Below are 23,457 nucleotides of genomic sequence, written 5' to 3' on the forward strand. Positions count from 1 at the left end.
TGCTCTCTCCCCTCCCTGTTTGTCCCCTCTTCCCTGTCTCTGTCCCCCCCCAGCTACCGCCAGCGGGCGCAGAGGCTGTCGGAGATCCACAAGGACCAGCCCGGCCACCCGGTGAACCGGACTGTGTACTGGATTAACTACATCCTGCGCCACAACGGAGCCCAACATCTCCGTGCCGCTGTTTACAGCATCTCCTCCTTTCAGTATTTCTTACTGGATATTGCCTTTGTCCTACTAGTGGGTGCTGCCTTACTTTGCTATGTCTTGGCCAGGGTGACCAAGTTTGTCTGCAAGCAGAGCAAACACCTCTGGTCGAGCGACAAGCACAGTGCTGTCAATGGACACTACCAGAACGGGATCCCCAACGGCAAGTATAGAAGAAACGGCCACATCAAGCACGAAAAAAAGGTGAAATGAGCCAACAGCCCCGTGTAAAGTAGTCCTGAATCAGATCAGTAATCGAATTTTATCGCTGTAACTTAGTCTAACAACTACTTAAAAAACCTCAATAAGCAGTTCTAACACTCCCCTTCAGTATGTAATATTATGTGATGAAATTCTACGGAACTAAGAGAAGTCTTTAAAAAAAAAAGGCAAGAAAGCACAACCTAAAATGGAAAATATTTTATTCTTAATACTGATGCAGAGAGGTTATTTTGGCACTGAAGTTTTTAGAAGCCTTAATTCTCTAAAGTTCTATGAAATGACCGTATTTATGAATTTTGAGTTTTTAAAAGCTCGATGTGTGTGTCCCAAATGAGGAGAGGTTTCTTTTTATTTGCAGAGGTGTTCTCCTTTTATTTTTTTATTTTAATGTGTCCATCCTTTTAGCTGAGAACTCTAGTGCTAGTTCTGTGTTTCCTTTGTTGAAGGTTCAACATGTTGTGTAAGAACGCTGTTTAAAACAAAAAAATAATTTATCCCAGTCTTGATGCAAAAAATAAGTTGCAGACTGAGAACACAGACCTTTAAAAAAAATCTTAAAGAGCACTGAAGAAAAATGGCAAAAATAGGTACTTGTTTTACTGATAAGCTGCATGACTCTTCTGCTCACTACCAGTACTTTGGAGAAAAGGGTCTTGAGCAAGTCTACAGTAGGTCCTAATTTTAATTTAGACAAAATTTTATTTGTTGCCTTTCTCTGCATAATATGAACTTATGCCACAAAAATATTAGGGGGTTTTGTTTCAGTTCAAAACATGGCTGTGGGGGAAGTAGATTTGCATAATTAAGAAAAACAAATGAAACAACAACAACAAAAAAGACAGCAGTAAGAAAATGCAGCCCTGTGCTTGGTGCAGGAGGTTTTGTAATGGCCCAGAGCTGTGCAGAATCAAACCACTCCTTGGGGTCTGTTGAGGAAGGAAACAACCACCAGACAGCCAACACCCCACACCCCCCCCAAGTTGAATGTCTTTCCTGTTAATTCTCATTAAGTTCTTTGGAAATCGCAGTGTTGTAGATGTTCTTCTCTTTCTTCAATGGTTGTATCTGGAGAAAAACCAACAAAAAACCAAAAAAACCAACACCAACCCAAGAAAACAATGACCTTCTATGAGTCTGGGCCATGCAATCCATGTTCCACAGAGTTGCCAATGGGAATGGTGGGTGTCCAGCTGTGCTGGGATAATTGGGATGAAGCCTGGCCCCCCCACCTGGGGGTGGCCCTGTGTCCCCCCTGTCCCTGCAACAACCTCCTCCAATCACTGTGGCCCACACGGGGCCCGACCCAAGTTGGCAACTATGAGTTTCGTTTCCGTGTCATTCTGTTTACTTGGAATTTTGCACTACACACGTTGCTTTATTTATTTGTAGTCTGAGATCCCATTGCCTTGAAGGAGAAAGGGAAGGAGCCTGGTTTTTCTGGCCTGGTGGCGCTCACTAACACGGGAGGAGTTGGGAATGATGATGGGATGCTGAGCTCATCTTCATACACAGTGATGCAATATTTCCCTCGCTGTCCCATCAGGAGCCTCGTCCTGTAGCAATAAATAACAGTGCAGATGTGTTTCTAATGCACAGTACAGCTACTTGTACTGCTCTCTGAATACTTGAAGAAAATGGTGTTATAAATAAGCCTATTATTAGCTATACCTTTTTACAATCTCACAGTTGGTGGCAACTAAAGGAGCACACGGAGGCGATGAGTGGTGGGATGGGGAGAAGACTTCGAGTGTATGAATGACTTGGTTTAAACATGGGGGGGTTTTGGCATTAAAGAAGGTACAAAAGCACTGACCGGATGATTAAGCATAATTTAATCTCCACTGTGATAAAACTTAAGCAATAAACATGGATTTAATAGAGAAAGTTGGTGGTTGGAATTATGTTTTCGTTCAGTTGGATGGTGATTATTTCACAGCACCTGCTGTGTGTGAATACAAAACTGTGGGTGCTTTTTAGGACACACATAACACTTTTTACTGTGTACTGTGGTGCATGATACATAATTGAAATCAAAAGTTACTTTCTTTTGAATGTAGACTCATTTCCTGTAGGAGCTTTGAATCAGCTGAGATGCAAAATGCTTAACTACCTTTCTCTAAGGCAGTTGAAATTTAAAGTTTGGGCATCCGTGGCCAAGTGGATTTTTTTTTCTTTTTTTCCCCCACCCCATATATATTGTACTCATTTCTTCAAAAGCAGAACTGAAAGGTTTTTCCCTGTGATGTTTGAGATGATGGATTCCTTGGGCAGTCTCTGCAGATACAAACATGCTGCAATTCTGTTTCAGGAAGAGGCAGCTGCTGCTTTAATTGCATTGCCAAACTTCTGCTGGGTCTGACCCACCTCCTCTAAAGAAATACCAGTTGTGTTTCAGCTTCATTGTGGAGTTCAAGTGTGAGCTGTACTGTGATTTCCTTTCCCTCTTTGCTGTAACAAGTGAGTATTCCTGTGTTTTGAGACACAGAATTCGGCAGTGATGGGTGTTGGTGCCCAGCCAGTGTTGAAATCAGCCTGATGGCTGAAGGAATGTTGAAAGAAGTGTTGAAAAATACATGTGCAACTCCAGACTGCACCACAGGAGTGAGTCTGAGGCTTTACTCACCTGAAAGTTGAATGTTTTCACTGAATGGAGAAGACAGTCTTGAAACTGAAGTCACCTTCCAGAACCAAGTTCTGCTGCTCTTTGGTAAATACCACACCTGGGGCTTATTTATCCTGATGAAAATTACACTTTTCAGGGGGCAAAACCACATTTATTCATGGGGGGGTGTGTGTGTTTTCTCTCCTAAACTAAAACAACCAATGCTCAGTCTTATTTCATTGCAAATAATCTCCTGAAACTGGCAGGTTATTGAGATAGTGGAGCTAAATACATGGGTAGAGGCACTGGAGAAACTTCTTCTGGAAAAGAAATGATTGAAACTGAGATTGGGAAACCACAGAGTGCTGGAGGTGAAAATGAGTTATTCTTTTTGAAATCAGGAAGAATTCCTTGTCCCACTTGGCCTGACAGGGCTGTGCAGTGTAATAATTAACTTGAGAGGTGTAAGCAACACTTGGTGTTCATCTGTGCTGGTTTTAGGAGGATGCAGAGTTTCATCAGGTGTTTAAAACCATCTGGGGCAAAGGGGAAGACAAGCCAATGATTAAGGGGCTCACTGGAGATGAGCTGTGTTGGTCTAAAGATGTTCAGCATCCTCTTGGTGTTTTCTGTTTCTCATAGCTTGGATAAAAATGATATTTTTCAAGTTTAGTGCAGAAGGATGCACTCAATTCCTTGGGGGGCTTGAAAGGAAGAACATGTTCTCATTGCAAACACAAACAACCTTTTTATCATGTATCTGCTGTTTAGTTTTAAGTAGTAATCTCAGGTACAGGCTTGAAATAAATTCCCCTCTTCAGCTCCTGTGAGGTTTAGAGCAGGGATAAGAGTTCTCAGCACCAGGAGATGCCCACTGAGAAAACTGTCATAAAAACAGCAAATGTAATAAGTAGAGTTCCCCAAGGAATTAACACATTTGCAAGTATTTATGAAGTTTCTCTGTTGTGCTTTGCTTTTCTCATGTTAACTTTTATGCCCTTCTTTTCCAGATGCTTCTGTATCTTCCTTTTTTACAGCAGCAGCTTTTCTTTCTGAAGCTTTTGTGCACAGTTTGAGGATCCCAACTGTTGATTTGCCACTTTCCCAACGCCCCCTTGGAATTTACCCACCCTCCTGATACTCCTTTGCAGGATAACTGTCCTGGGGACACCAGAACCATGCCAGGAGCTGTTCCAGCAGCTCCATCCCAAATTTAGAGAAGGTCCAGATCATTCCCGTGTCCCAGAAGTCCTGGTTGGCCTCTCTTGGCTTTCAGGTGGAGGTGGACTCGCCCCAGGGAACCTTTCCAAGCTGAGATTAACTTTGGTGCTTTGATTTCACTGCAGATAAGAGCTTTCAACACTTGTGAGCTCACACATGAGCTTCCTGATGAAAGAAATGTTTATCTGGCTGTTCCTTTCTGTTGTTTTTGGCTCAGCACCTTCTGTCTGGTCTGGGAAAAGGTGCACTGTTGGGTCCTCAGTGACACTGAAAAAAGCGTGACAAGAAGATGCATGAATTGAAATCTGCACAACTTACTGGAAAAATATTTGGGTTTTTTTTAGATAAAATGATAGGAATTTGGAATGTGATTGATTGCATGGTACTGCAGGGGGAACAGGGTTTTTTCCTGGGGTTCATTGCTTAGGTGCAAGAGCTTTATCCATTCTTTTTCAAGGTCTCCTTGCCCTGGACTGCAGCTTGTGCCTCCTCCTGTGTGCAGACACATCTCTGGGTGGAGCTGCACCAGAAACCAAACCTGTGAGAAGATCCAGGTGAACAGTAACCCCCTGGGATTAAACCCCACTGTTTGTTTCTCTCTCTCAGAGCAGCCTCAGGGAAGCAGATGGAGCAGTGGAGAAAGCAGGGGGTAAGGAGTGACACACAGTGAGGGGCAGGGACTGTGCCCCTCATGGTTTTCCCAGAGAGGCAAATGAATTCACATCTGTGGGTGGCACCTGAAAGACTCATCAGCTCCCTCAATTTGTTTGTTTGGTTGTTTTTTGCCTTTTTTTAATGAAGTATTTATTTAGTGGGTGTTAAGGGAAGAGCATCTCAAGCTAAGAGTGGAAAACAATCCAGCCTCTGGTGGGATTTCTGTAGAAAATTAAGTGCCACTGTTTGTTGGATCAGTCCATAATCCTCAGGAAATAGCCCATTTTTGGCTTACAGGAAGAAAATTAGAGTCTATTCAGAGGAGACAACAAAGATCTCCTTCTCCCAGCACAGATTGGGGAAGGGCCACCTTTGCCAGTCAGGAAACCTGTGTAGGTGGAGGCAGCCTGTGAAACTTGGTGTTCTGGAGGGTGTTGTGAAGGGGCTGCAGAGCTGGGACAGGTGGTGGCAGGGGACAGCTGAGGCTCCCTGGGCCCCAGGAGTCAGAGGAAAGGCTGTGCATCTTTGGGATGGAGCCCTGTGTCTCTCCTTTGGGCACAGACCCAAACACCTCACCAAGTGTGTTCTCATGGATGGCTCCTGGGCAGTCCTGCTTCCCTGGCTGTGGGAGGGAAGGTTGGGAATGCTGGACACTTGGTTGTGCAGTGGAAGCCACGCCATGTCCCCCTGTGGTGAGGGCACAGCTTTGGTTTAGGGGCAGTGCTGCTGTGTGGGTGCTGTGGGAGCACAGCCAGGCTCTGTCCAGGCCAGGTTACAAGGGAAGTGTTATCAGTCAGGCTGGAGGGATTTCAGTAACATGTAATTTTGGCCACTCTTGTGGTTGATCTTCCAAGCCTTGAGCCCATAACCTCAAATACAGTTGAAATGGGGAATTTTGACTTTTCTGTTACCACCATGGTATTTGTGAAATGAAGGTTGAGCTGTGGGTCCCCCTTCTGTGTCCATGCACAGTTTGGGAGCCAAGAGATAGTTCCCTCAACCTCCTGTATCCACCTGGTTTTCAGGAACTGCCCAGTGCAGAACAGTCAGTTCTCAGGCTGGGAGCTCTGTGGGAACACCCTGTGCAGTCCCTGCCCACTGCAGGGCCATGGGAAGGTGTGCCAGGTGCTGTCCCACAGATCATTATCCATTTCCAGGTACCAGTCGTGCAAAGCCAACCTGGACATTCCTTACTTCCATCTTTGGTGGCGTTCCATCGAGCTACATGCCAATATTCCTGCAGCTGCTGGAGCCTTTATTTGCATTTTTCTCCTCATGCTTGGCCTCAGTGTGAGAAATAGAGACACTACCACTTTCCAGAAAAACCTGTGCTTGGCAGGAGTTCCCCTCCAGCTCCCCAGAGCGTGTCCCTCAGGATGGTATCCAGAGGGTTTGGATATCTCCAGGGACGAGGCTCCCCAGCAGGGCTGCTCTTTGCTCTTGGCACTGCTGAACCCCAGCGTTTGTTGACACTGAAGGGATCGATTTCAGGAGGGAGAGGCCAATTCCCAGCTCATTGTACAGCCGGCACACAAAGGCCGGGAGGAGCTGAGGTTACACAGCAACAGGAGGGAAAAAAAGGGCTTGGGAAGGTGTTTCAGCCCAGGAATTACGAGACAAAACACCTGGGTAGAAGTTGCTGGGAGAATATGGAAGATCCAAGGCCAAACTGGACACAGGGTTGGAGCAACCTGGCCTAGTGGAAGGTGTGTCTGTCCAGGGAATGACATGGAATCTTTCTGGTCTCTTCCCACCCAAACTGCTCAGTAATTCCATGTCATTCTATGGCTTAGGTTGGTGATTTTCAGATTTTGATCATGGACCAGAGCAGTTGTTTAAATGGGGTTACAGGAGGAAAAAACTTCTTGGTTTCACCCTGGAGCTTGAGAAACTTGCAGGCAGCCTACATATTTTTTTCCACTTCATTTCTGGGCTTGGAAATACTAATTTTTCAGCATCACCTTTGCTTCCTTGTAGCTGTTTCAAAGGATGGCTGACCTCAGAAATGGTGCTGGTTTGCTTTTTAAGGACATTGCACAAGGCATAAGCTCAAACCAAAACCCTATTGCTAAGCTTAAGGTCATGTTTTTCCTTGAGAAAAGCCCAATTTATGACATCACTTGAAATTTGCTTGAATTTGTCTTTCTCATTAGAAATGGGATGAATATTTTGAGGAGTGGAGGAGGAATAACAAAATTGTGCATCCCTATCTGTGTGAGTGTCCATGCATCATGTCCTTGGTGCCAGCCTGGAGCTGCTTTTTCCAGGTCTGGAATCGTCATTATCCCACGGGGGCTATTCCTGCAGCAGCGCTGCTTTCCTGGTCACAGCCTGTTGCAGATCCGCAGCTTTCCCTCCCTTTATTTTTCTTTTTTCCTACTCTTTTCCAGCCCTCTCCCGCCGCGCTCCATCGCCGGGGCTGCGCTGCCATCTGGTGGGAGCCGGGAAGGAGCATCCCGCTCCCTGGGAAAAGGGGCTCGCTCCTCTGCTGCCTCTCGGGGCCGTGTGAGCTTCAAGAAACCCCATCAGCAAACAAATATCCGCCCAAAGACAGCCGAAGTTGTTGGTGCCTCCTTGGGAAGGGGTTTATTGGATGTGAAATTACCTTTACTATATATTACTAATGGATAATTCAGCTGAGATTTGAACCCTTCTGCTGTATCTTTTCTCTTGCCACTAATAATATCTATAATGAATCAAGTGGAGTCCTCCATGTGTTATGTTTGTCCCGCAGGATCCCTGTGGTTTAGGAATGTGATTTTCCCACTAATTTGCCGCGTTTGCATCTCTGGGTTGTGCAAGTCTGAGCACAGAAGGTAAAAGTCACAGCCACTGATACACCTGGAGTTGAAAGCTGGGGGAAGACAAGGATAATACTGACTTTCCCTTAGGAGAATGTGAAATGACTTTTTTTTTTTACAGGGCATCTCCCTGGCGAGTACTAAGTGCTGTTTTTGTTCCTGGCTGTTTCCTGGGATGGTGCTGTGTCTCCAGGGAATGAATGGGTTTTTCCCTGGGATGTAACCCGCTCTGGAGTAATCCCAGCTCAGGGTGAGCTTCCACGACAGATGGAGAATCACAGCCGCTTTTCTGAAGCATAAAAAGGGGTAATATCATCCCTGTTTCCATTCCATGGAGCTCCCTCTGTCCTGTCTGTACCCGAGCGGGGCTTGAGCGCTGCCCCAGGGGGTGGCTGGGGGCTGAATGCCACCAGCTCCAGCCCTGCTGCGGGAATCGCCCCAGCCCTGCCCCGGCGTTTCCCCGCAGTGGGCACGGCGGGAGCTGCCCGAGGTGACACCGAGCGCTGCCCGCGAGCGGCGAGCACAAGGCTGCGATTATTCGGGGTCGCTGCTGCGGGTGCCCCGCGGCACAAAGGCGCGATTCAAGCGCACAGCCCCGGCCCGGGGATGGAATTGCAGCCCCTGCCTTGTGCCCGGGACGGGACCTTGTTCCCCTGCTCTGCAGTGGTGTCAGTTTTAGGGCCAAAGGGAAGGAAATCTGGATGTTCACGCAGCTGTGGAAGGAGTTAGTGATGGCAAGGGAAAGTGATGTCAAGTTACAGCCAGGATGTGCAGGTTGCAGTTTATTTTCTGTTGGGGAAATCATGTCCATGTGTGCACACATAACCCCAGAACACCAACTTATCTCAGCCTTGACAAATTAGGCAGAGCTGGTTTTGAGGTGTACAAGGTGATGTCTTGCCCCTTAAATCTGTTGTGTCCTCCCTCTCAGTGGTGGGCATGTTTTTAAAACCCTGGGCTTTTTAATTGAGGAATTCCTAACCTTCCAGGGTGGGAAATTGTGGCCAGCTCAACCCAAGGCAGAAATGAACACTTTTTCTCACTATGTTCCTTTGCAAGATTAATATAAATTATCTGGAATAAATGATATAGCAAGTAGTGAATACTGAGGGACAGGTGGCAGCTCAAGACTTGAGGGTATTCCTTTCCTCTGTCCTGACTTGGGAAAGATGCAAATGCTTCCCAGGGTGGAAATCACTGAATATGATAAATAATGTGTCATTCCTGATAAATTAACACACTCCTCAAGGTGACTTTGAAGGTTGTTCACAGCATCAGTGGCGTTGTTAAATTGCTTTTCTGTGACATCAATGCTCAAACCAAATGAATTCTGCAATATTTTTATAAGGAAATTAAAAGGTGAGTTAATACCTGAAAGGTTGAACAGGAATTCTGCTTGCCTGGACATTGCTTGTTTAAGAAGTACCTGGGAATGATTCTCCCAAGATAATTGGATGTGTTTCAGTGCACAAAGTGGAGAGAAGACACTCCAGATTTCTGAGCTTAAGCAGCACCTCAGGTCTTTCAGCAGCAGAGTTCAGTCAGGCCATCTGAGAAGTGAAGGGGTTTCATTCCAACTTCTTATTTCCATTGAATCCTTATATCAGAGCAGGATATTGTGAGATGATTCCTCAGATTCCCCTGAGACACTCTTCCTCCTGAATTTTTTTTACTAGAACAAAACCACATATTTACAATGATGCTTTTTGCTTCAAGCTTCAGACTGTGCTGTTTGACTGCTTATATATAAGAAAAATAATTGCACAGGAGATGAACACACATCCTCAGCACAGCCTGAAGCTCCAGGGACTGGATTGCCATCTCCAGAATATTCAGCTTGTTAGAAAAGCTGCCCTGCAAAGGCAGAAGCTGCAAAGCTACAGGTCCATTGTGGCATTTGGGAGAGGATAAAAAAGCTGAAGATATTCCCCAAACTCTCACCCTTCTGGAGTGGACTCAAATGTTTGAGGTGCAGGTATGATCTGTGAGTGTTGCATCCCAGGTACAGAATGTTTGATTCCTGCAGTGATGGAGAGGCTCTTTAGGACTTTTAATGCCTTTTGCAATGTCTCTTGGTGTCTGAACAGGCTCCTGGCTGGAAGCTGAATCTGTGAAAAGGTGTGTGAGGTGGTTGATGAGTACAAATTGCTGCACAGCACAGGCATGTGAGGCTGGAGGGTGCAGGACAGAGGCAGTTCTGCCTTGCAGACTGAGCCGCTGGGCTGGGAAATTCAGCACAGGGGGTTTGCAGCCCTGTCACTTCACCTTGCACTGCTTGGGCTTCTGCTGTGGGCACACTGAATTGAGGAAGATGCCCAAAGAGGTAAGAAATCCCCTGTGGCACAGACAAAAGTTATAGGAAGGAGGTTTGAGTGCAGGAGCTGGTGTGGCTGTGGAAAAGCCTCTGGGAAGTCCACATGACAGAGGGGATGCCAAGGAGGAGCCCCAAGTGTGGCTGGGGGGCACCTGAGCAGGTGTGAATGAACAGAAAGCACCCTGGGCACTGTCCCTTCCTGTCAGGGTCATGTGGAACCTTCTCACGTGCCTCCGACAAGCCAAACTTGCTTCCCCTGTGTAGGAAAATGTGACTTTCACAGGCCTGGAATTTGGGGTTAGCATTAGATTTATATTCAAGTAGGTGAGGTGTGTAACAAACAGCAGGGCAGGGAGGCTGTGCTGGCCATTCCTCTCAGCTGGGAAAATGCCTTTATTACCCTTCTTGACTGGAATCCTGACAGCTTAAATAATTCCACTGAGAAAAATATTTTGTTCCAATTCCCAAAGTAGCATAGACTGTGCTCCTCAATTACAGCAGCAATTCCAATCACTCTTCCCCCACAAAAGGCAGCCTGGGGAAAACAGTTGACATGTAACTAAATCCAGCTTAAAGCAGAGATTTTTGTGCTGCCTGTGAAAGGGGTGGCTGAGAGAATGGGAAAGTTTCAGCCTGGAAGGTGGACTTGGTCATATCCCAACTCTTGGAGATGGGCCCAGGTAGATGATAAGGAGAGGTTTGTTTCCTCTGGGTGGATGGTGCCCTCCAAAATGAAGTGCTGTCAGGGAGATGGTTACCTGACACAGGTGCTGCCTCTGCAGGGTGGATGGAGCAGGAGGATCTGGCAGGTCTCCCAAAGGACTGGAATCTCAGATATTGCAGCTCTTTTCTTGGTGCTCAGCAATTCCCCAGCCACTCCATGGATATACCTGCAACACCAGTGTGCTCTGGGGGCCTCACAGGCTCTCTGGGGCAGCTTGCCTGGTGTTTTTAGGGAGGAGAGGTCAAAATATCAGGAGGAGCATGTCTTTGTGGGGAATAATTACATGCCTGAGCTCACACTGACAGTTCTAGAATAACATCTAAGTTCTTGTTTTTGTAGGGTCATGGAATCCTTGAATGGTGTGGGTTGGAAGGGATCTTGAAGTTCAACCACCATGGGCAGGGACACTTTGCAGCAGCCCTGGGTGTTCCAAGCCCTGTCCCTGCTGGGATTTGCTGGGGACCAGGTGACTGACAGGATGGACACCTGGAGGGTGAGTTCAGTCAGTGCCTTTATTCACACAGAAATTGTGGCCAAAGACACAAGTCACAACCTGTGTGCAAGCGAGGCCAGACGGGCCCCAGGTCCCTTCCAACCCAACCATTCTGTGATTCCATCTCTGAAGAGAGACAACATCATCTGGTTTTAGTACTGGCTGCACAAATGGAGAAAAAGCAACTTTTTTACATCCCTAATGGATGGCCAAGTCACTGTGTCCACAAATAAATATTTACAGGAATTCCCAGCTCAGAAAGAATTCCAAAACACGTAGTAACTGCAAACCAAGATGTATAAATTAATTGCTGTTGCTTCCCAGTGGAGCAGATGGAAAAATTTCAGCTAAAATGTTCCTTCATTGCTTGCTAAATATATTAAGAATTTATTTCGTTGTTCAGTGGAAAATGCTTTGGTGTGATTTCTTCAGGTTTTTGGGGAATGACTGTCTGAGCAGGTCCAGGGCCCTGACAGGGAGAACAGGAGGGAAAAGAGAGGAAGCAGAGGATTTTCTGTGGGCCTGTACAGGCACATCACTTGCTGTGGCATCCCTGGAAGTGTCCAAGGCCAGGTTGGTTGGATGGGGCTCTGAGCCACCAGATCCACTGGGAAGTGTCCCTGGAAGTGTCCAAGGCCAGGTTGGTTGGATGGGGCTCTGAGCCACCAGATCCAGTGGGAAGTGTCCCTGGAAGTGTCCAAGGCCAGGTTGGTTGGATGGGGCTCTGAGCCACCAGATCCAGTGGGAAGTGTCCCTGGAAGTGTCCAAGGCCAGGTTGGTTGGATGGGGCTCTGAGCCACCAGATCCACTGGGAGGTGTCCCTGGAAGTGTCCAAGGCCAGGTTGGTTGGATGGGGCTCTGAACCACCAGATCCAGTGGGAAGTGTCCCTGGAAGTGTCCAAGGCCAGGTTGGTTGGATGGGGCTCTGAACCACCAGATCCAGTGGGAAGTGTCCCTGGAAGTGTCCAAGGCCAGGTTGGTTGGATGGGGCTCTGAACCACCAGATCCAGTGGGAAGTGTCCCTGGAAGTGTCCAAGGCCAGGTTGGTTGGATGGGGCTCTGAGCCACCAGATCCAGTGGGAGGTGTCCCTGGAAGTGTCCAAGGCCAGGTTGGTTGGATGGGGCTCTGAGCCTCCAGATCCAGTGGGAGGTGTCCCTGGAAATGTCCAAGTCCAGGTTGGTTGGATGGGGCTCTCAGCAACCCCATCCAGTGGAAGGTGTCCCTGTCCATATCAGGGCGTGGGACTGGATGGGCTTTAAGGTCCCTTCCCACCCAAACCTGTCTGTGCTTCTGTCATCAACTCATTTTGAGCATTAATCTCCTTCAAAACAGCACCAATGTCTCTCCCAGGTGGCTCCAAAAGGCAGCCCTTGGGGACCAGCTGTTACTCCCCTTGTTTCCAAAGGGCTGTGTCCCTTCAGAGTATGGACTTGTGTCCCCTGGTCCCATGTCTGTCTCCTCTAGAGCAGAACTTTCCCATGGCCAGGGAGAGGTCCTGTCTATGGAGCTGGTAGGATTGGAATTCCCTTAGTGCAGCTTCTTCCCAAAAAGAAATCCACGAGTTAAGATACTGGAGGGATTCAAGCAAGGACTATTCCTCATGCACTTGCACCTGCTGCAGAACTGATCATTCCACACAAAAAAGGATTGCAGTGTACAAAAATCTCATGTCTTTTCCCTGTGCCTGAGGGCTTGAAGTTCATTCCCTCGCTTGCTGTTCGTTCCCATGTCCTCCTGGAGGGGCTGTTTGATCGGGAAAGTCGGGAAAAACCCACTCACCATGCTCCAAATAACATCCATCCAATCAGAAGCCGAGCAGGAAGCGTTCCCGTGAGGGTCTTTGGGAATTCATAAAAGCTCGACATAAAAAAATGATGAAATCATTTCAGCTTTTATTTTCTGCGGCTGGAACAGCACGAGATAAATCAGAGGAGAGACACAATGTCTGCAAAGTGTCTGGGTGCAGAGCTGCTCTCTGGCACTCCTGCCTTTGCACCTCCTCAGGGCTTTGGCTTTTTGTTCCAGCTGTGGATTGGATGGATAATTATTTAGTTATTTCCAGATCTTTGTAACTTTCCCCCTGCTGGAATGTTGCTGTGGAATGTGGGTGGTGTTTTCCTGCTGGTGGAGGATTTGGGGACAAAATCAGCTCTGGAGAACGTAAATGGGTGTGAAGAAACCCCCCAAACTAAGGGAGCTCAGGGAGACATTCAGAACCTGGTTTTAAGGAGGGCTTTGGGAGGTGGCAGGATATTGATGGGGAGTTGTTCTCCCAAGCCCTGGCACAGGCAGAGGGTGTTGGGATCAGGGTGGAAAGCAGGAGCTGCAGGGCTGGGTCTGTTCCAGCTATAAATCTCCCAGGGCTTGTCTTCAGCCTCTTGCTCTTGTAATTCAGCTGAACTGCCAGCATGTTGCTTTCCCTTAATAAGGACTCTGAAATGGGTTTATTGTTTTGTTTCTGAGGGTGGAAGGTCTCAGACAGTGCTAAAAAATCAGGTCATGACATTTTTCTCAGAGGAAGATGCCAGACACTGTAGTTTTTTATGACAAATATATATATATAAAGGATGATAGATCATTAATTAGAGGGGAAATAAAAGTGCAACCCCCAGCCCCCTTTTTTATTTTTTTTTGTTCTCTCAAGGCATCATTTCATAATGATCTTTATGTTCCAGAAGAGCTCCTGATTCAGGCAGGAATTAAACCATCCACCCCAAAGTTATGGGCAGGGATATCCCTCTGTCAAAACACTCAGGTTGAAGGGAAAGTGTTCCCATGGAAAACTTTTCTCCCAGTGGAGTGTGGACGACAGGAAGATCCAAGGGAACCTCAGGGCCTGGAGACAATCAGGGAGACGTTCCTTCCCCAGCACCTCCTGTTTGCTCTGTTGCCACAGCCAAGGATTAGTAGTGGGAGTTGTGAGGAAACAGAGGAAAGGAGGAACAGTCCGAGTTCTTTGCTGACTTTCTGGGTTGCACCCATTGTGTGGTTTGAAAGAGCCCCTCCTTTTACCTCGACAGCCCTCGCGATCCGAGGGCTAATAAAGCTCCGCTGACAGGTGCCACAGAGGTGACTTTGTTCTCAGAGTCCCCCTGAGGTTTCTGCTGGATCACAGAGCAAACAAACCCAGGGAAGTCCTCACTGGGCTGGGCGAGTGTAGGGAGAAGGAGGAGTGTTGCAAATGCTCGTTTTGGTTTCGGCCAAAGGAGGACAAAGGAGGTGATTTAATGGCACAATGGGGTGACGGCAGCTCCTGAAGGATGACTCAGCCTGCTGGACCAGCCCTGCTCAAAGCCCCTGGATTGGTGAGGGTTTGGGCAAAACCTTTTCCCAGGGTGAGTCAGGAGCAGTCACGGCGCTGTCCGATCCCGCCCTGGTGCTGATGGGAAAAGGGAGTGCAATGTCACAATTAAAACAAATGGGATTTTGTGGGTATTTTTGGGTGTGAGCAGGATGTGTGTGTGGGTTTTCCTCCCACCTTGCTGGAGCACAGCAACCAGGCAGGAAAGGGCATCTGGTGATTTAGGGCTCACTGAGGATGGGGTGGGATTAGAACTGCCCATCTCTGCCTGTCAGGGGTGAGTGAGGAGAGCACAACAAGCCCACCACAGCCTGACAGCAGCTGTTTAACACTCCCTCCACACCCAGCTGGAGTCACGGGGTGGTTTATCACAGGTTTTGACTTGGTACAAGGCACTTGATAATGAGATGAGCAGGTGGCCCCTACAAGAGCAAAACCTCCTCCCTGCCAGCACGTAATTAATCCATAAAAAAATAAAGCCAGGGCCTCTCTTTGGCAGCTTGTAAGTATTCCAGGCATTGGGATGTTGTAGGCTTCATGGCAGCTTTGAGCTTAAATAATAACTCTCTGCATTCAAGGGTTTAGTTCTAAGCTTTTAGAGGTGATAAACTCCGAGGGTGAGACTTTGTGTGGGTCTGAAATGAGTCAGCAGATAAGAACAGCTTGAATTTAACTTTTATTTATGCCTTAAGCATTGGATGCCCATTTATTTGTCTCCTCGTGTTCTTGGAGCAGCAATTTGGCACAGACTCTTTTTTTCTTTCCTTCTAAATTTATTCTTGGTTCTGTTGATGTGCCTCAGGTGATCCCATCCAACCCCCTTACCTGGATCCAGGAGTGCTCCTGTCCCTCCCTATCCTTGGCACTGGGAGGGCTGTGGGGAAGGAGACACAGTCTGTGTGTTAGCACAGAATCCCGGGGTGCTTTGGGTTGGGAGGGACCTTAAATGTGATCTCATTCCATCCCCCTGCCATGGGCAGGGACACCTTCCCCTATCCCAGGTGGCTCCAGGCCCCATCCAGGCTGGCCTTGGGCAATTCCAGGGATGGGGCACTACTCCAGATTCCTCTTTGCATTGCAGTTCATATCCACAATAATTCTCTGCATTTCTTCTTCCAGGATTTTCCCCCCAAGTTTTGCTGCTCTTATTTATTTTATACGGAGTAAACAGAGACATTTGTAGCCCTCAGGATGTATTTTAAGATTCCTTAACTATCTCCAAGTTCACCAATTTAATGCCATATCACCCCAGAACAGCCTTTTGTTGAGCAAGTTTCAATATTTCGTGGGATTTTTCCAAAGGGCATCCAGCACCACCCTGGAGAACTGACCTTCCTGCCAAGAGAACAATCTTTCAGCAGGAAACACTTGGGCACTTTTTTTGTGCCCTTCAGGTTGTTTTTGCTGAGCTCATCCACACGGGTCTGAGGCAGGAACAGGCTGTTGCTATTAACCCGATGATGAAACTTGCTATTAACAGATGTATAATTAGGATATCAATAATTAACAGATGCTGCAGGTTTGTCCCCACTGTGGGGTGGCTGAGAAATGCCCAGTTCAGGAATTACAGCGAGGGAGATGAAAATAAATTTATTTTTGTCAGGGAAAGGAGCAAAGGGCAGGGAGAGAGAGGGGAGGTGGAAGGGGGGACACTCTGTAAGAAAATGGGAAACAATGAGCTGTTTTCCATGGACATTGGAGAGAAGGTTTTTAGAATGTCTTTACACGTTTGTGTCAGGCTGGAGGGGTCAGGCTGGAGGGAAATGGTCCAACCCTCCGTTGCCTTTGGCTGCTGCCAAATAAATGAGCAAGAGGTGGCACTGTGGGGCCAAATAAATGAGCAAGAGGTGGCACTGTGGGGCTTCTCACCCTGCGAGCCGGGCCGGGTCAGGGCGGGGAGAGCGCGGCTGTGGCTTTGGGGCTCTGCCTTTCTGCTTTATGTGCTGCTTCCTCCCTTATCCTACTCGAAATGGAGATAAAATACTCAGTTCGTTATAAAAAATTAAAAGAAAAAAATTAATTTGAACCTGAATACATTCAGTTAGGAGAGAAGACACAGTTCTTTGCCACTGAGACTATTGAAGCTCTGAAAGGTGGAGAGAAAAGTGGCAGCCCTTGTGCACCACAAGATGAACACCTTGCTGGGGAGCAGAGCCAAGAGAGAAGCCCAGGGGAGGGAGGAAAGGGCAAGTCCTCCTTTGAGGGCATTTTTTTGCAAAAAATCAGGTAAAAAATTGTAAATTCAGGTAATGACATTTTTTCTCACAGTCTTGGCTAAATTCCTGCTGGTTTCTCCTTTCCAAGGGAAAGCCCAGAGGAGGGAAGGGAGCTTTAATACCTGATTTCCCACAGCATCTCTCACACTCCAAACAAAGCCTGCAAGGGAGAAATCTGTTCCTTGTTCAGTCAGCTAAAATGAGCCTGTAGCATTTATTCCCAGAGCTCTGTCTTGCCCAATATCCCATCCCTGGAAGCATCAGAGGTGCCCCCAGCCAGAGCCCCGTGCCTGTGACAGCAATAAAGGACAGGCACCCACAGATAACTCTTCCCCAATGGCTTTACAGCCACTTAATCAATATATCCCAGCAGACAAACTGCCCTTTATTTGCTGTTTATCCCCCCCCGGGATCCCTGTGTGTTGTGCTGGCGCCAGCACCAGGAGGCAGGAGCTGGAGATCGATATCAAACACCTCCTCAGGTGTATTGATCACCCAGGAAGGGACAGGGGTACATTTCTGGTGTTATCACTCCATCTCCATGCCTGTTAAAATAAAAGAAATGCCCTGTTTTCCTTCTCTGTTTTTCTCTTCTGAGAAGATGGGGAGAAAAAAAGGTGGCAAGAGCTTGGGGATTCTTTTTTATTTAGAGAGTGGGCAAATGTAATATATTTCTTTTTTGACCTTCTGTCCTCTTTTACTGTCTTGGGAGGAGAGAAAACCAGGATGAAAAGAAAAGCTAAAAGGGAGAGAAAACCAGGAAAGGAAAGAAAACAACCCCCAGCCCTGAAAATACCAATCCTGGCAATCTTTTATTAATCTAATCAGCACTTGATTTGGTGCTGCATTAATGAGAGGGTGAACTGAGTTACTTGTCATTGGGATGGGGAGTGGGAGCTCCGTGGGCTTGGCAGAAGGCAAAGCCTTGGGCTGCCCTTCTGGTATCCAGCACTGATCCTTTGAAGGGTTATTATGGAGACACAACTGGGAGCAGAGATCTCAAAGCAACGTCATCATTGGTGCTGCTGAGGCTTCCTTGGCTTTGTTCTCTTGGGGGTGTTTTGAGGAACACTCTTCTTTTGTAATGTTGGGTTTTGTTATTTTTGCTTCTTTTGCCTTTTCCCCCAAGTGATTTACAAACTTGTAATCTTTTCATTCCTTCTGAAAAACCTTTGTTGTTTTTTTTTTTTTGAAGAAGCTGCAGCTTAAAAATAAAGTGCAAATAGAGAGTAAAGTGCAAATACCCACTTCAAGGCTCTAACAAGTTCTGTGCCACTCAGAGCCTTTGATTCCTGCATTTAATTATGTCTCATTGGATTAGGATAATCCTATTCCTGCTTGTTTCTCAAGCTCAGCTTTCCATACTTGTCTTGCACTTAATTCCAAGTGCCTCCTTTGCTGACACGTGGGGGAGCTTTGGATCTGGAGGGCTCTTATTTTAACCCCACAGAGATGATTTATCCCACCTCCCATCCTGCCCTTGCAGAAAGACTCATCACAAATCCAAAGAAGTGAAAGGTTACTTTGTCAATCTGCTGTGAAACACTTGCAGGGTCTTCAGAAATGCAGGGAAAGGAAAGGTTGAATCCTGTGCTCATTTCTAGCTAAATTTGGCTGAGCTGCAGTTCATGTCTTGGCACTGCTTTCCTCACCTCCCCTTTTTGCTTTTAACAGCAACTTGATGATCCTAAAGATCTTTTCCGACCTTGATGGTTCTCTGATTTTATCACCAGTGATGAGTTTGGTTTTTTACCCACCCACAGGAGGGAGACAAAGCCAAGAACAACATCCACTGTTGGCACATCATCCATGATTCCCTTTGAGCTTTCAGGCACAGTGTTTGATTTTAAGGTCTGTGCTGTTCACCTTGAACTTTCAACTGAGAAAACTCTGAGGACCTGCAGGTGTTTTCAGCCCTACTGGCCCCATTCAGGTTGGCTCCATCACCACTCAGGGCACTGGAACACTGGAAGGAAACCAGAAAATGGATGTACTTAAGGTTGGCCACCTATGAAAGTAGTTTATTGCCCATCTCCAAATTTTGTAATGTCTTCCTTGTGTCACTGTCAAGTGTCCAGGATTATTCTTCTTTAATGTGTAAAATGAAAGTGTTTAATGATCCTTGGGAAAGATGCTATTTCTGCTTTAGCACTCAATACTTTGTCAGTGTTGTATGGAAGAAGCACAGAGTGGGAAATGTTCCCTTCACTTCCCTCAGAGCTTAATCCTCCAGAGGGGGCAAAAATGAGGCTTTTCCTCACCCTCCTTCCTGCTACACCTGGACATGTCCATGGCACTTTTCCTCTGGAAATGGGAAACTCATTTTTGTCCCTCTGGAGGGTTAAGCTCAACACACTCCTAGAGCACATCTTAATTAACTAAGAGATTTCAAAGTAATTAAAGCCTGTGTGGTGTAGGAAATGAAAGATGGTGCTTGCTTGGGAGATCTGCATTTTTCCTCTCAGGGAAGAAACTCCTTTGGGATTAAAGTTTACAGGTGAATTAATAGATCTTGAGGATGAGAAGCAGCCCCAGGGAGGGTGGGTAAGTGATCCCTCAGACAGCAAACTTTCTCCTAAAACAGAAAGGTACCTGCAAGGTGATTCTTGCTCTTTTTAGATCAGTTTGCTCATTAAATTTTAAACACTCCACGTGGCAGAACAGTTTTTCTTTGCTTCCTTGGTGTGGTTACCCAGAGCTCTGCAGGAAGAGGTGCTGCAGTGTCAGTAAATAACATTTCCTTTGCTGGGTTTGTCCTGAGCAGATTCCATTGTCCCTGATGCCAGGAGTTTCCCTGACATGCAGGATTCATTCCTGGGGCTCTCTAAATCAGTTTGTAACCGGGGGTGGGTGTTACAGAACTGACAAAGGGGTTCTGTCTCCTCCTTCCCAAACACATCAGCTCAGTTCATCCAGTGCTTTCAGCTTTCCAGGCCCTGGGGGAGAATAATCTCATTCCAGGAGGGGAAAACACAAACTGTAATGATTTTTTTTTTTAGAAATACTAAATTTTTAGAAGAGCTTTGCTGTTCTTTTAGTAAGTAAGACTTAGGCAGGAAACTTTTGAGCCCAGAAAGATTCCTGGTTTAGGCAAGAACCTTCCAGGTTCATTGCCAGGTTTCAGCTGCAATTTCCACACCCAGGGAATACAAAGGGAATACAAGAGGTGGCCAGGAAAGGACAGGGATCTGTGAGAGACAGGAAAAACCTGGCTGTTCTCCTTTTCTTTCCATTCCTTTTCCTTTCCTTTTTTCCTTTCCTTTTTTCCCTTTCCTTTTTTCCCTTTCCTTTCTCCCCTTTCCTTTCTCCCCTTTCCTTTCTCCCCTTTCCTTTCTCCCCTTTCCTTTCTCCCCTTTCCTTTCTCCCCTTTCCTTTCTCCCCTTTCCTTTCTCCCCTTTCCTTTCTCCCCTTTCCTTTCTCCCCTTTCCTTTCTCCCCTTTCCTTTCTCCCCTTTCCTTTCTCCCCTTTCCTTTCTCCCCTTTCCTTTCTCCCCTTTCCTTTCTCCCCTTTCCTTTCTCCCCTTTCCTTTCTCCCCTTTCCTTTCTCCCCTTTCCTTTCTCCCCTTTCCTTTCTCCCCTTTCCTTTCTCCCCTTTCCTTTCTCCCCTTTCCTTTCTCCCCTTTCCTTTCTCCCCTTTCCTTTCTCCCCTTTCCTTTCTCCCCTTTCCTTTCTCCCCTTTCCTTTCTCCCCTTTCCTTTCTCCCCTTTCCTTTCTCCCCTTTCCTTTCTCCCCTTTCCTTTCTCCCCTTTCCTTTCTCCCCTTTCCTTTCTCCCCTTTCCTTTCTCCCCTTTCCTTTCTCCCCTTTCCTTTCTCCCCTTTCCTTTCTCCCCTTTCCTTTCTCCCCTTTCCTTTCTCCCCTTTCCTTTCTCCCCTTTCCTTTCTCCCCTTTCCTTTCTCCCCTTTCCTTTCTCCCCTTTCCTTTCTCCCCTTTCCTTTCTCCCCTTTCCTTTCTCCCCTTTCCTTTCTCCCCTTCCCTTTCTCCCCTTCCCTTTCTCCCCTTCCCTTTCTCCCCTTCCCTTTCTCCCCTTCCCTTTCTCCCCTTTCCTTTCTCCCCTTTCCTTTCTCCCCTTTCCTTTCTCCCCTTTCCTTTCTCCCCTTCCCTTTCTCCCCTTCCCTTTCTCCCCTTCCCTTTCTCCCCTTCCCTTTCTCCCCTTCCCTTTCTCCCCTTCCCTTTCTCCCCTTCCCTTTCTCCCCTTCCCTTTCTCCCCTTCCCTTTCTCCCCTTCCCTTTCTCCCCTTCCCTTTCTCCCCTTCCCTTTCTCCCCTTCCCTTTCTCCCCTTCCCTTTCTCCCCTTCCCTTTCTCCCCTTCCCTTTCTCCCCTTCCCTTTCTCCCCTTCCCTTTCTCCCCTTCCCTTTCTCCCCTTCCCTTTCTCCCCTTCCCTTTCTCCCCTTCCCTTTCTCCCCTTCCCTTTCTCCCCTTCCCTTTCTCCCCTTCCCTTTCTCCCCTTCCCTTTCTCCCCTTCCCTTTCTCCCCTTCCCTTTCTCCCCTTCCCTTTCTCCCCTTCCCTTTCTCCCCTTCCCTTTCTCCCCTTCCCTTTCTCCCCTTCCCTTTCTCCCCTTCCCTTTCTCCCCTTCCCTTTCTCCCCTTCCCTTTCTCCCCTTCCCTTTCTCCCCTTCCCTTTCTCCCCTTCCCTTTCTCCCCTTCCCTTTCTCCCCTTCCCTTTCTCCCCTTCCCTTTCTCCCCTTCCCTTTCTCCCCTTCCCTTTCTCCCCTTCCCTTTCTCCCCTTCCCTTTCTCCCCTTCCCTTTCTCCCCTTCCCTTTCTCCCCTTCCCTTTCTCCCCTTCCCTTTCTCCCCTTCCCTTTCTCCCCTTCCCTTTCTCCCCTTCCCTTTCTCCCCTTCCCTTTCTCCCCTTCCCTTTCTCCCCTTCCCTTTCTCCCCTTCCCTTTCTCCCCTTCCCTTTCTCCCCTTCCCTTTCTCCCCTTCCCTTTCTCCCCTTCCCTTTCTCCCCTTCCCTTTCTCCCCTTCCCTTTCTCCCCTTCCCTTTCTCCCCTTCCCTTTCTCCCCTTCCCTTTCTCCCCTTCCCTTTCTCCCCTTCCCTTTCTCCCCTTCCCTTTCTCCCCTTCCCTTTCTCCCCTTCCCTTTCTCCCCTTCCCTTTCTCCCCTTCCCTTTCTCCCCTTCCCTTTCTCCCCTTCCCTTTCTCCCCTTCCCTTTCTCCCCTTCCCTTTCTCCCCTTCCCTTTCTCCCCTTCCCTTTCTCCCCTTCCCTTTCTCCCCTTCCCTTTCTCCCCTTCCCTTTCTCCCCTTCCCTTTCTCCCCTTCCCTTTCTCCCCTTCCCTTTCTCCCCTTCCCTTTCTCCCCTTCCCTTTCTCCCCTTCCCTTTCTCCCCTTCCCTTTCTCCCCTTCCCTTTCTCCCCTTTCCTTTCTCCCCTTCCCTTTCTCCCCTTCCCTTTCTCCCCTTTCCTTTTCCTTTCAGTAATCCCTTCATTTAGCTGCATAAAGGCACTTGGGATCCAAAGGAGCAGAGGTGGGAATGTCTGAGGGGGCTTTTAAAAGCTGGTGAATTTTTAGTTTCTGAGGACCTGCAAGTAGTTTTAGGGTTTTTTTACAAATAAAGTCCTAAAATACTTTGAATATTTCTCTTATTGTGCCTCCCTTGTGTGCAAGCACCAAGCAAGAAAGGAAAAAACCCCAGAACTGGTACTGAGATAGCTGTAAATGCCATTTCTGATTTGTGCAGTGGCAAAAGATCTAGAGAGGCATAATCTGCTGTTCTGTAGGGTTTGTACTAAGACTTCTTGGCTCTGGTGTGATTTAACCTCACTCTGACACAGATCTGTAAAACAAATGAATATTTTATGAGGAAAAGTAGAAGCATTATGAGATTTTAGAGGGAAGGGGGGAAGGAAAATGTGGCTCATAATTCTGAGTGCACAGTTTGAGAGATTTGCAGCAGCTGAAATCAAGGCCTTGTGAAGTCACTCAAACAGAGCAGGGGAAATTATTATTATAGTAATTATTATTAATTAGAGAAGAAAAGCTCTCTGATACCCCACCAGAAGTGTTTATTCTGAGGCAGTGAGAAGAACCCCCAGTCAGGTGTGTGCACATCAATGACTTCAAACCATTCCAGCCAGTGCAGCCTTTGGCCTCCCCCCCACCCCCCAACCAAAATACTTGCAGGGATCACACTTATTTTCATCCCTTTTGCTTCAGCACCAGGTATTTGTTCAACTGGATCTGCTGTTGTCACGTAGGAGGGGACAGAAAAATTTAACCAGAAAAGAGCTTGGGCAAGACAGTGAAGTTTTTATGGCCAGGATGTCTTTTGTTCTGAAATGCTGCAGGAATGAGAACAATCTTATAAAGTTATGCAGTCCCTGGAGCACTGGACACTTCAGAGTCTGTGTCCCTTGTAAATCCTCATTTTTGGGAGCATTTCCAGGAAGGACAGTGATGGAGGAGTCCAGTCCATAGGCAGGTCCAACCTTTGCAGTCACACTGGAGGGACAGACAGACACAATAAAGACAGTGTAAGAAATGGTGTCTGATGGAGATTCCCATCCCATGAACATGCACTGAAGTAAAACAAAAGGCAAAACTAATCCTAACCACAACAAAATCAGCCACTTGGCCACTGCTGATTGGTGTCCCTGTGCTGTACCTGCTCCCACACTCATTATAAGCATCAATTTTAAACCTTTTACAAACATAATTTGCTACTGAGGGAAAAGAAATGGGTGGTTTGAACTCAATGTCTCCCTTT

The 23,457-nt window shown here is 47.3% G+C and overlaps 2 protein-coding genes across 5 annotated transcripts in view; one reads left to right on the forward strand and one right to left on the reverse strand.

The window, feature by feature from the left end:
* UGT8 (UDP glycosyltransferase 8) overlaps positions 1-7,822 on the forward strand; it is a 42,016-nt gene extending 34,194 nt beyond the window's left edge. For 2 of the 4 annotated variants that reach the window (XM_071555460.1, XM_071555459.1), the window contains exons 6-7: positions 54-408; positions 7,294-7,822. In XM_071555460.1, coding sequence (XP_071411561.1) covers positions 54-408; positions 7,294-7,527 — 589 coding nt within the window. In that variant the 3' untranslated portion in view covers positions 7,528-7,822. Of the gene's footprint in view, positions 1-53; positions 2,402-7,293 lie in introns of those variants that run through there. The other 2 variants (XM_071555458.1, XM_071555461.1) reach the window with 2 other exon arrangements.
* Positions 7,823-22,738: 14,916 nt separating this feature from the next.
* The window catches only part of NDST4 (N-deacetylase and N-sulfotransferase 4), a 52,535-nt gene continuing 51,816 nt past the window's right edge, over positions 22,739-23,457 (reverse strand). Inside the window, exon 15 of the mRNA XM_071555462.1 lies at positions 22,739-23,192. The gene's annotated coding sequence lies outside the window, so the exon portion shown is untranslated. The remainder of the gene's footprint in view (positions 23,193-23,457) is intronic.

The sequence above is a fragment of the Pithys albifrons genome, chromosome 5 (genome assembly GCF_047495875.1).
Source record: "Pithys albifrons albifrons isolate INPA30051 chromosome 5, PitAlb_v1, whole genome shotgun sequence".
Taxonomy (NCBI): Eukaryota; Metazoa; Chordata; class Aves; order Passeriformes; family Thamnophilidae; genus Pithys; species Pithys albifrons.